This window comes from Brassica napus, chromosome C6 (genome assembly GCF_020379485.1).
Source record: "Brassica napus cultivar Da-Ae chromosome C6, Da-Ae, whole genome shotgun sequence".
Taxonomy (NCBI): domain Eukaryota; kingdom Viridiplantae; phylum Streptophyta; class Magnoliopsida; order Brassicales; family Brassicaceae; genus Brassica; species Brassica napus.
Window position 1 is genome coordinate 28,392,698 of NC_063449.1, and position 12,597 is coordinate 28,405,294.

At 36.8% G+C, this 12,597-nt stretch overlaps 2 protein-coding genes across 2 annotated transcripts; both read left to right on the forward strand.

The window, feature by feature from the left end:
* Positions 1-1,692: 1,692 nt before the first annotated feature.
* LOC106370645 (mitochondrial import inner membrane translocase subunit PAM16 like 2) lies at positions 1,693-3,393 on the forward strand. Its single transcript, XM_013810644.3, has 4 exons — positions 1,693-1,887; positions 2,344-2,431; positions 2,810-2,943; positions 3,049-3,393. The coding sequence occupies exons 1-4, from the start codon at positions 1,885-1,887 to the stop codon at positions 3,160-3,162; spliced, it is 339 nt and encodes a 112-aa protein (XP_013666098.1). The 5' UTR covers positions 1,693-1,884; the 3' UTR covers positions 3,163-3,393.
* Positions 3,394-4,739: 1,346 nt separating this feature from the next.
* On the forward strand, positions 4,740-7,611 carry LOC111212264. Its single transcript, XM_022713723.1, has 4 exons — positions 4,740-5,003; positions 5,178-6,296; positions 6,360-6,755; positions 6,937-7,611. The coding sequence occupies exons 1-4, from the start codon at positions 4,740-4,742 to the stop codon at positions 7,609-7,611; spliced, it is 2,454 nt and encodes an 817-aa protein (XP_022569444.1).
* The last annotated feature ends 4,986 nt before the right edge of the window (positions 7,612-12,597 follow it).

Consider the following 12,597-nt stretch of genomic DNA (forward strand, 5'->3'; position numbering starts at 1 on the left):
TAGCATTATATATAGATTCTATATACACAAATAAATTTAATATAACAATATAAACTTACTTTCCCCGATTCATATGAAAACTTTTTAAGTTATTCACCAAAACAAATTAATTAAATCAATCAAATTGTTAGAATATAGCAAATTAATATATAATTTTATTTTAAATTAAATTATTTAAAAAGTGAATTTTTATTAAAAACAAAATAATAAATAAGTAAAACTGATTTGATGGTAATTTTTATGACATATATATATATATATATATATATCAATTCTGTGAAAGAAATAGAAGCTTAATATGGAAAAAATCTTAAATACAAAAAACTCTAAAAATAACAAAAATAAGAAAAAAAACTATTAAAAAATAAACTATGATATCACTTGAAAGCTTCTTAGACAATATTAATAAAATATTCAAACGAGAATTAGGTAAATTTGATTTTTTTGCCAGCCAAAAGTTTATTATTAATAAGCATCAGTTATTTCAAGATGTTTAAGAAATGGTGGACAAAAAAAATAGGATGTACATAAATGATATATGAACTATGAATAATACTTTGTAAAGGTGACTTAGATAACATATCTGCACATCCATTTCCAATCCTTTTTGATGCCTAAATTCAATTTCTTCAGAGCAGTTATTCCACAAAGAGATCGTATGAGATATTGTTTTGATATTCAGATTTGTTTCTTGACTGTTAAGAAGATTGATAACTGTAAAAATGTCTCCTTCGAATATGATATGTCTATAACCGAGTCCCCAACATGAGACAAGTTTGTTTAAAAAGTAAATAATTTAATTTTTCTTATATTATATAATAAATATATATTATTTACTGATAATAAAAATATAGTTATTCATCTATCACAAATATCTATGCAAATATGTAAATCAAGTACAACTATCAAACAACATAATGATTTCCACAAAGAAATTTTTTAAAATATATTTATATTATGTAATCTTATTTTATATTCTTTAAATAATGTAATACAATATTATACATTATTTTTTTTAGAATTGAGAAATACATATAATATCTTATCCGCGCGTAACGCGGTTAAAAAATCTAGTATAAATAAAAGTATAACTTTGTTGTCTAATATCATAGTTTAATTCTATTGTTGTCAACAAAAAAAAGTATAACTTTGTTAATTGAATATTAGATAGAACTACAATATACTCCTTCTGTTTCAGAAAAATTAATGTTTTTAAAAAAAAATTATTTATGAAAGATACATTTCTTACATTTTCAATGTATAAATTAATTGTAAATCGCAAACTTCAAAAAATATAACTGTGTTTATTAAAATTCAATTGGTTAGAAGTTATGGGAACTGAACAACAACAACAAAAATAAGGGAAATATTTAATCACGAAAAATAATGCATTAGTAGCTAAAATCTGGTATGTTTTTTTAACGAGTGTGAAAATCCTAAAACATACATTTTTCTGAAACAGAGGGAGTAAACAACAACAACAACAACAAAAATGATAATATATACAGGTATGAAACAATTTTTATTCAATTTTTAATTAACATAAAGAAACTCTTACGATTTAATTTAAAACCAGGCGTCATAATTTCTCAGAGGTCATATATCTACCCAGTAAACATGGGCCTAATTTCTCAACAGCCGAAGCCCATACAAACACGTGCAGAGTTTCTATTGGATAGTACTAAATTTTCCTTGGGCGTCAAACCTGTGCTTTGTGGTCAACTGGTCATCCCTCTCCCGTGTTTCTCCCAACTTATTTGTTTATTACAGGAACACGAGCTGAACAATAGAGAACCCTGGATTGTTTTCCTCCTCGCCAATCATAGTCTCGTTAAGGAAAGAAGGCATCTTCTCCAATTCAAACGGGTCAACTAATCTGCTTCCATGGTGGGTTTTCTCTCTCCGCTTTAATCTCTCTCTCTGGTGTGATGACTCCTTGTTCTTTTGATAAAGTTGTTTCATGTTAGCTTCCTTTTGGATCGCTTGTTAGTGCTATGTTGTATTAAACCCGAGAGATTGATGGGTTTCGCGCATTGGGTACTAATTATTTATCTTTTTGTATGTTTTGATTGAAATTGAAATCAATCCATATTAGTACTAAGGCTGTGAATGCAGTGTTTAGAACATTATAAATCGAAAAGTTACATACTTTTTTTTATAAGAAAATACATGTATAGAGACAGTAACCGGTTCTGTTTTGTTCTTTCTAGATTTGATTATTAGGCAAAAAGACTTGTTGAAATATATATGATTGCGAATCCCATTCATCCATATAGATATCAGCGGCTAAAGGCGTATGCTGCGTTGATACTAATAATGTTTATGATTACTTTCTTTTGACAGGCTAGTAGAATAATTGCGCAGTTCATTGTGATGGGTTCTGGGATATTGGGTCGTGCTTTCTTTCAAGCCTATCGTCAAGCCATTGCTAGTGAGTTTCAACACCTTTTCTACATCTCTGATATCTTTTTCCAGTTAATAGTGATCCTGGAAAATACATTTTCCCTGTTTCAGTTGAGTATATTGAACGGGTGATTGCTCTGTTTCTATATATATGTTGGCATCAAATGGTTGCTACATGAATCCAATGATGATGGCTTGCTCTCTCTTATTGAGATCTTTTTTTCAGTTGATAGGTTTTTTTATTAGTTGCATCTTACTACTACTACTAGAACAGGTTGTATGTTTCTCGAAACATATTTGCTCTATTTCACGAGTATAAAATTGCTCGGTAGTTAAGTCAAGAGTGTCATATAATGTAATGTAATGTAATGTAATGTAATGAAGGATGCCTATCTTCTTTTCACAGATGCATCTAAAACTGGCGTTGCACAGGAAGCAATCCAGAATGCAGTACGTAAAGCAGGAAAAGCCATTAATGCGCAAGAGGCTAGGCAGATTCTCGGTGTAACCGAGCAGACCTCTTGGGAAGAGATTTTACTGGTAAATAACACACTTCTCTTTCAGTCGTTGGTCTGATCTGAAACTCTCTAGAGGGAATTAACTAAAAGGAGTTAGCTGGTTTGGTCTATATATATATGAATGCAGAAATACGACAAACTGTTTGAGAATAACGCGAAAGCTGGGAGCTTTTACCTTCAGTCGAAAGTTGTTCGAGCCAAAGAATGTCTCGAAGTTGTGCACAGGACCAAAGCCAATTAATACTTTAATCCTTTTCTTCTTATAGATTTTATTTTTTTAATGTAAAATCCAAGACGATGTCTCGCAGTTATTGCCATAGTTTTGGTCACCTCTTACTTGGTAATAACGAAGAGGGCTTGCTCTGTTTAGTTGATCAGTGTCAAAGAACTTTGTAAGATTTTAAACTGAGATAAATCTAGAGTTTTTTTTAAGAGAAAATGAATAGAATGTATAACAAAAGTTTGTTTATTACTAGAATGTTAAACATCTTATCTTTTTTAAATGACTAGAATGTTTGGACACCCATAGTAAATGACTCTAAAGGCCTTTGGTTAGTATTTTTTAATTGAAATTACTTTTAAACATATAATCCACATCAGTAATTAAAATTACACATCACCACCACAATAGAAACCAAACCGTCTCTTCTCCAACATAACTAAATCGAAGTTTTAAAAAACAAAACTAACTAAGAACATCGTTTTGTCGTTTCGAAGAAGAACTGTCGAAGAAGGAACCACGAGGATACTCCCACTCTCCGTCATCGACGTTGTATGTGTTAACTTCCTCTTCGTCGAAATAGCTCTCTGTCGTTGTACTCTGTTTTCTCTGTTATCATCGTGCCCGAAATTAGAATTCTGAACTCGTTTGTACGAAATCGTCTTCGCCTCATTCTTATCTCCGAGTTCGTCTTTTCCGGTAGGATATCGCGACGTTATTTATTGTGTTTTGTTGAGTTTGTGGGTCAGTTATGTATTATATTTCATCTGATTTATATTTTGTTGCGACTGAGATAGGGTTGTGTTGCGGCTATGATTTTGTTTTGTTGGGGGTTTCGTTTCGTCTGAGTAAGGGTTTTGCTGCGGCTGAGTTATGGTTATGTTATGGCTGAGTTATATTTGTGTCGTGAATAACCTAATGTTATGTTATGACTGTGTTACTCTTATGATGCGGCTGAGTTACTGTTTTGTTGTGGCTGATTTTATTGTTGGGTTATATGATCATATGGATGCTGCTGAAGTTAAATCAGGGGATTACACACCAAGACTTTACCCCTGAAGAGTCTTCTAACCTAGATGGTAAAGTTATTAATCACAATTTCCATCCAGGGCATTTCCCCCACGTTAGAGAAACAATAGGACTTTATGTGTGGGAAGAACTGGTGAACTCTCCCATTGGAGTAGTTGCTAGGCTAGCTGAACGCGAAAGCATGTGGTCTGGTAGGACTGTGCACTATCTACTGTGTAGACAGCTGCGAGTTATAAAGAAGGAGATATGGTGTCTCGTGGCTGATGAGGCTATCAGGTTTAGCTTGCTCGAGTTTGGTGAGATCACTAGGCTAAACACATGTCCATTGCCAACAGAAAAATTTGATCCTGGTCAATACAACGAGTTCTGGGGGGGAGTTGAAGGTGCCGCTTGGGATGGGACCAAAGTTAGATGAACTGAAGGCAGCATTAGCGTTCTGTCCGCTTTGGAGTTTTGAAAAGCGCAAGTGGTTGGGGCTGCTACTTCTTCAAGCCATGGGAATTTATTGTTTGCATCACAATTCAAAGATACCCTTTCAAAGTGCAATAAGGGTATTCGACGATGAAGCCATGAGGTCGTATCCATGGGGTCGGACTGCATACGAAGTTCTAATTGACTCTATTAAAACGTTGGCTACAGATGGAGGTTCATACACAATAAGTTGCATGAAGGACGCGTTATTGATTTGGGCTTATGAATCCGTCACATGCTTCAGTGAGAGTTTTGGGAGAGTGATCAATAACGAAGACGTTCCGCTTTTGCGATGGGGTGGAAAGCGTACACGTGCAAGCTTTGATAAATTGTTGCCTGCCGAAATCAAAAAGCATGGCGAGGTAAGGTTTAACGCTGACTTAATTTATTTGATGGCTGAGTTCGAAGTTACTTAATGGCTGAGTTATGTGTTAAATTACGGCTGAATTATTTTAGTTGATGGCTGAGTTATGTGTCAAATCACGGCTGAATTATTTTAGTTTATGGGAGAGTTTTGTTATAACCTGGTGTTATAGGTGCGTGTGAGGAGAATGGTTTTGAAGGACTCAATTGAAGAGATGTTTCCTATTTGGCCGGGTGAAGATGACGACCCACAACTCGTTAGGTTGATAACAGACATACATTCAGGTAGATTTGTGAAAGGTTTGTGGGAAGTGCAGGGGAATGCAAAGGGGAAGGGGGATGAGAAGAAGAGAATGAAGGGTGGAGTTTCGTCAGAAGCTCAGCCACCCACTAAGAAGCAGAAGAAAGTTAAGACACAGAATGAGTCTGAAGCTGATGCAGCGGGAAAGGGTTCTAGCGAGAAGGAAGGTAGTACAGAGTTGGAGTTGGAGAACAAAGCGACTCTAACGACCATTGTGAGTACTCTGGATATTATTTCCAGAAAATTTGATCAGATTGACTCACGGTTGGAAGCTTACGAGTTAGACCGGAACAGACCATTGATGGACCAAAAGACCATTGATGACAGGGTGAATGCTTTACTGAAGGAGCATCTGAAGTATCTGGGGATTGGGAAAATTCCCAAAAACCATGATAACCCCTCTCCACCATTATCAGATAACTCTTTATCGATGGCATCACCGGTGGTTCGATCGCATCAGATTTCTGTCAATAATCCAGCGTTAGTAGCTGCGACTCCTGGTAAGGAGTTTGGACCGAAAAAGAATTTGGCCAAGGAGCTTGAAAAGGAATCAGGGGTGAAAAGGACTTTGGATGAGGAGTTTGGTAGTGTCGATAAAGCTACTGATATGCTGCCTCTTGATTTCGTAGTAGTTTCTCCTGCAAAGGCTACTAAGGATGATAAGGCTACTAAGGATGATAAGGCTGCTAAGGTTCCAGCCTATGGACGCGGCTGCAGGCGCAAGCGTATTGTTAAGGGTGAGGAAGCCGGTGAGAAGAAAAAAGCAGCGCAGGCAGATGCTGCGTTTAAGAGGAAGGAGAAGGCTGAGGCTAAGAAAAAAGAGGCTGAAGCTAAGAAAAAAGAGGCTAAAGCTAAGAAAAAAGTGGTTGAGGCTAAGAAAAAAGAGGTTGAGTTAAAGAAGAAACAAGAGGCTGAGCTAGAGAAGCAAAAACAGGCTGGGTCAAAGTACAAAAAGGTGACTCCACCGCGTGACGGAGTAACAAGATGCAAGGTACAACCTGATGTAGAGGACAGTTCATTGGCTGATATAACTGTTGAAGTTGTTGCATAACAGAACGAATTCTCGTCAGAGTCTAATGTCGGGAATTCTGAAGTGGTTAGATCTGCCATAATTAAGGACTACCGGGAGAAAAATGTTCGGTTAACTCCAAAAGGGTTGTCAATGACGGCAGTTTCTTCATCGTTAGTTTTTTCGAAAGTAGGACATGATGGAACGACGTGCATGAGGAAGAATGTTACTCCTTCATCAGCAATATATGACCCTCTAGCACCTTTTGATCCGGCGCTATTGGAGAAACTTATGCAACACATCAAGGCAATTCCACCCAAACCACCAACAGCACCATGTAAAAAAGGAGTACTAATAGCTGATCATGAGAGTGAATTCTACAGCATACTCATCCATGAGAGACCGTGGCCGGAGAATGAGTATGGATGGGTGTTTGATAATGTAAGTCTTTATTACGGCTGAGTTATATATTATTTTATTTTATTACGGCTGTGTTATCTAATTTTTACGGCTGAGTTATATATTCTTTTATTATATCACGGCTGAGTTATATATTCTTTTACTATATAACGGCTGAGTTATATATTTGATTACGGCTGACTTGTTAATATTATTTATGTAGCATGTTGTGGCGTATATGAACGTCCTCATTAAAAGGTCCATGCGAGAGCCCACTCCATTCTGGTCCAAGCGGATTGCCTCCGTTGACGTTTGGTGGCAAAGTTTTTTGATTCACGATTACGCTCAGTTCAAGATGAAACCCACAATGTTCATGTTCAAAGGCAATGGTTATGAAGATATGATAAATGGTAGGATTCCCGATCATTGTCGAACAAAATTGAAGTGGTATGAAGATGTGGATCACTTGTACGGATGTTTTCAAACTGGCGGAAATCACTGGGTTGCGTATCACGTGGACCTGAAGAAGGAGAAGATTGATTGCTACGATCCAATCTTTGGAGAGGTAACACTCGAAAGTGAGCAGAGAATTCTGAATTCATTTAAACCGCTGACGCACATGATTTCCGCTATGTTGAGTGTACATATTCCTGCCAATATCCGACCCATTAGCAGGAAGAAGTTCTCATTCAGAAGGAGGAGCAAAAGATACACTCCACAAAACACCCAGGTTGACGATTGTAGGGTGTATTCGTTGAAGTTTGTGGAGTGTCTAGCGCTTGGTGTAACGTTTGATGGGATAAACGATCAAAATATTCAAGGTTTACGGATGAAGATGGCAGCAGATATCCTCGCTGAAGGAGGAAATGTTGTGACGGACCAAATGATGCCTAAATGAACATGTGTTGTTATGAAGTAGTTGACTTATGTTGTTGTTGTTTTATGATGAACTTATGTTGTTATTTTGTACTTGACTTATGTTGTTATTAAGTATTTGACTAAGTCTTATCGTTTTTATAACCCTGCCGTGTCGAATATACGTAACTCAGCCTTACCCCAAACATACCCTATAATCGTAACATGTTTATATAACTCAATCGTATCGATTAGTATTAGTCAGCCGTTACGATATTATAACTCAGCCATACCTCAAACATACCCTATAATAAAAAACAAAATAAAGGTTTATACTTTAAAATGTTAAATTGAAACCCCAATTATATATCTGAAGTGAATATATAATCAACTCAATGTGTCTTATTTATGGAATCTACGAGTTTAGAATCAATGGTGATCTTGAGGTATATGTTTGTCTTACAATTACTCATAAACTTAACTGATACATATAAGGTGTGAGCATAATTCAAAACTCATAAACTATTATTGTGTTATTTATCATGAATTTGTGTTTTTATAACTATTCTTGCACCATAAATCCAAATCCCAAACTTAAAAACCCAAAAAAGCAAACCTAAAACCTAAATAAGCAACACTAAACCCTAAACCCCATTTACTAAGTCGGCCGTAAATGTGGTCTGTAACTCAGCCGTAAAGTGTAACTTCATCCTAACGTTTGTCGGGAAAAAGATAACTGCTTCTTGGGAAATTTTAAGTCGATACGTTTGACGTTCTGTACCTCTCTATATATTGTCTCCTCTCTTACACCTTTCTCTCTCTGAAAAAAACTAAACAAAAACTCTCTATCCCCATCAAAACTTATGACGATTGTTCCTTGTTATTCAACGATATTAGAGAACAGTGTCAATGCGATACTAAGCTCTGCAAATCGTGAAAACGTCCCTCTTCTATACCCTGGTCCGGGTGAATTACTTGACACAACCAGTACTATCTGGTTCAAAATTTTAAGTGATCTCTCTCTCGTCATCCCGTCGATTCTTGCAGAAGGCTGGGTTCATGATTGGCCGACATACCGCGCAATTCCCGATCATTTTAAGGAACGCTAGTTTCTTTAACTCGCTGTAAGAACAGTTTGTCCACTTAAAATGGCAGCATAGCGTTGCTGAGTTATTTTTCTGTTGTGTTCTCAACGGTTTTGTAATTTTTTTTTTGTTGTAGCGCAAAAACACATGGGATCAAAGGCATAATTCGACAGTTTGGACACATTTTAATCTTGTGGCCAGAACGCTATTTCGTTGCCAGATGCGCTATTTGAAGAGAACTTGGGCAATCGGAGGCAACAAGCCTCCGTGGATGTTAACAAGAGTCTGGCTTGATCTCGTCCACATGTTTGAAGAGTTTGGTCCTGACAATTTTGGTTTCTGAAAGTGATGCCTTGTCTGTATTTTGAATCTGATAATTTCGGTTCCTGAATGTAAACATGTCGAATTCATATTTCTTGTATATTAAGTACTATAACCCAGTCATAATGTGTTTGTTTAATTCGGCCGTATCTTTATAATAACTCAGCCTATACGTATAACTTAAAGTTAATTCAGCCAAAACGTATAAGATAACTCAGTTGTGAATGTTAGTTTACGATAAACCCAGCCATAAGTGACCGAAACTCGGCCGTAAATAAATTAATCATAATTCAGCCATTGTAAAACGGTAAAACCCAGTTGTGAATGTTAATATAATACATTTCTAATGTGACGTTTCCACTTGCTTGATTGGACTGAGTTGTCGATTAATTATGGTGCGTGAGGAAAATACGGCTCAAACCTAATATCGAGGCTAATTATTAACAGTCTGGGACGCATGTGTCGAGGGATTTCCAATATCGACACATTTAAATATTATTTTAATTATGGCGCGTGTGGAAATGATGTTGTTTCATCATGTCGTCTTTCTCACCCTAATTCCATGTAATTCCATTTAGTTTCTGAAATTGTTTTGAGAATCAAAATGTCTTCTTCATCCTGGTTTTCAAGAAATTCTCATAGACGCCGTTTGAATGCGGAAAGAGGAACGCCGAAACAATGTTGGTGTGGTGAACCCTGTTACATTTCTACATCTGGAAACGCTACAAATCCAGAAATATTGTACTATTACTGCGGAAAAGGATATAATAAGGTTCGTTTTGGTTCTTATTTTGCATGTTCTATAACGTAGTACTTAGATTTGGTTATATTGTGAAAACAGAGACATTTATTCAAATGGGGGGGGGGGATGAGTGTTTGGTTGAAGAGGTTGAGGATATTAAGTCACTGATAAGTGGCATGAACAAAGACATCTCGGAATTCAGACCTAGTGTTGCTCGGTTGGAGAAAGAGATTGAAGTAATGATGACGGCATCTGAGGGAAAAGGAGAAGAATGTATGAGTCAGGGTCGGTGTTTGAGGAATGTGTTTGTTTGTGGGGTTGGAATGTCGTTACTATGCTACTACTACTACTTTGTTTAGTAATGTTTTGTAAGTCAGCCTATGTTTTATGTAACTCATACTTAACGTATTAAAGTATCTCAGCCGTGAAGCAAACAAATGATAACATTGTTTACAAACTCAGCCATGAAGCAAACAAATGATAGCATTGTTTAGAAACTCAGCCGTTATGTATAAAGTAACTCAGTTGTAAAGTGTAAAGTAACTCAGCCATGCAACCGTAATGTATAAAGTAACTCAGCCGTAAAGTGTAAAGTAACTCAGCTAACTCATCATTTCTTATACTACAACGAAGATTATCACTCACCCACTTTCATTATTAATGGGATGTTTCCACTTGCTTGATTGGACTGAGTTGTCGATTAATGGTGGCGCGTGTTTAAAATATCGAGGCTAATTATTACTTTAACTCAGCCAACGATATGAGAATATCGAGGCTAATTATTACTCCCTCCGTTCGTTTGTAATTGAAATTTTACATGTCTACACGTAAACTAAGAAATCTGAACGTTTTGCAATGCACGTAAATGAACCTATTTTTTAAGTGAACACGCATCCACAGGCGGACATCAGCTCTTTGGAGGTAGCCGTGGAGTGCAGGATGAATCGCTTCAATCTCCTCGAAAATCGCAGTAAAGTTAGACATCCTATAACATCCTATACCTCACTGTAAGAAGTTTCATTCGTCTCTCAAAATCGTCTTTACTATCGTATCGTTGACCTACCGCAATGTCTATCGACGACATCTCCAAACTTAGAACCTCCAAATTCCCTTTAGATCCGCTCATTGAGAAGTTCTGATATCTCTTCTTGGGAGGTAGCGTTGGTGAATCTTCATCATCTGTAGGAGACTCACCATATGAGCTGAAGTTATCATCTTTAGATGACGCACCGTCTGAATCGTCGAACATATCAAATCGGCTTTCAAATTCATCATCTTCTTCGTTTTCTTCATTTTCTTCGCCTATTTCATCTTCTCCGGCTACGTCATGTTTTTCTCCTTTGACATTACTAGAGCAGTCATTCTCATTGTCCTCTTGTTCCTTCTCCAAACTGCAACCATCGTAACTCCCACTGTAATTTTCGTCTCTGGACTCAACTACTGAAGCTTCTGCTTCTGCTTCTGCTTCTGAGCTAAAGCTCAAAAATGTTTTACTCTTCTCTCTTGATCTGTTCTCCGTAACCTCAACACAGAGACGTAGTTGTTCAATTTTCTTCAGGCTTAGAAAACCTTGCAATTGTCGAGTATTGGACACGTAACCTGGTGGAGTGTCGTGCGCCATCGTTTTCAATGCTCTATTCGAGAACATGTAGCTAAGCTGAATATGATCCTTCAAATCATTCAATCCGTAATCATCGAGAACAGACTTTGCGAAATCTTCATGTGTTGTTTTCTCATCTAAATGAAGAACTTTACACCCTCTACTGTCGACGTTGAATACATAGTTGTTTTTCTTAATCCAGTTACCGGAAACAATAATTACCGGTTCCATAACCAACTGAGAAAGATGAAGACGATAGATAACTAAGATGAAGAAGAACATGAACAGTCTCACAAAGCAAGTTATAAATTTCTTTCGTTAGTGATGACATGGCAAAGAGTTTGTTGACATGGCGGATTCCGAATCTGTATCTTGGATTTTTTTACAAAACTCAGCCAAAAAGTTAACATTACCTCAGCCTTTAAGTAACAATAACTCGGCTATCACGTATTTAATTAACACAGCCATGTCGTATTTAATAACACTCCAACAAAATATCTCAGTCATTATGAAATTAAAACTCAGCCGTAATTGAAGAGAACCCTTTTTACAAAAATCAGCCGTAATTAAAAGACAACAACCCAACCATAATGTAAAATATAAACCAGTCGTAATAATGTCACAGCAAATAACATAAAAAGAGAACATATTATTATAGAATACATCTTCACCACTCCCTTGTGTCCATAATCACGCTCATCGGTTCAAACTCACGGAAGAAGAGCCCCAACTCTTTGATCCAGAAACAGCGGTTACACATTTTGTCACCCTTACTGTTTTCAATGTACCACAAGACCCAATCTCGCTCCATAACAGGAAAACATTGGCAACTATAGAACGAAGGAACAACGGTTGAAATGAACTCGTCCCTCTTTGCCAGAAACTCGTCACTGTGCGACAAACCCCATGCCCATTTTAGAGATTGAACTAGTTTCCCGATCCTGACAACTGATTCCCTCGTAAAATGAGCAAAATACTCCTCATCACCCCCAAAATATTTTTCTAGTCATTACGTATGTATACACAGCACACTCATATCTTTCATCCCCTGCAAGCTTCATGAAAGCAAGTCCTTCTTCCTGATGGTTAAATATGAAGAAAAACTGTACACCCTTCATATAAAGTGTGCTTAGATTTCTCTCTGCGTAGCAAGTTTTAAACAACTCAGGAGGCATATTGAGTCTCCTGGGAACGGATAACACATCGTAAAAATGGTTTACCCTGCTCTGCTTTGCTAACGCCTTCATCGTCTTGCACGATGCTCTTAGGCCATAGAGATCT

What these genes read in the sequence shown, in the direction of transcription:
- LOC106370645 (XM_013810644.3), top strand. An exon ending in CTATCGTCAAGCCATTGCTA is followed by an intron (nt 2,432 to 2,809) that starts GTGAGTTTCAAC and finishes TTCTTTTCACAG; the next exon opens with ATGCATCTAAAACTGGCGTT. An exon ending in CTTGGGAAGAGATTTTACTG is followed by an intron (nt 2,944 to 3,048) that starts GTAAATAACACA and finishes ATATGAATGCAG; the next exon opens with AAATACGACAAACTGTTTGA.
- LOC111212264 (XM_022713723.1), top strand. Translation starts at nt 4,740, where the DNA reads ATGAGGTCGTATCCATGGGGTCGGACTGCATACGAAGTTCTAATTGAC. An exon ending in AAATCAAAAAGCATGGCGAG is followed by an intron (nt 5,004 to 5,177) that starts GTAAGGTTTAAC and finishes CTGGTGTTATAG; the next exon opens with GTGCGTGTGAGGAGAATGGT. An exon ending in ATGGATGGGTGTTTGATAAT is followed by an intron (nt 6,756 to 6,936) that starts GTAAGTCTTTAT and finishes TTATTTATGTAG; the next exon opens with CATGTTGTGGCGTATATGAA.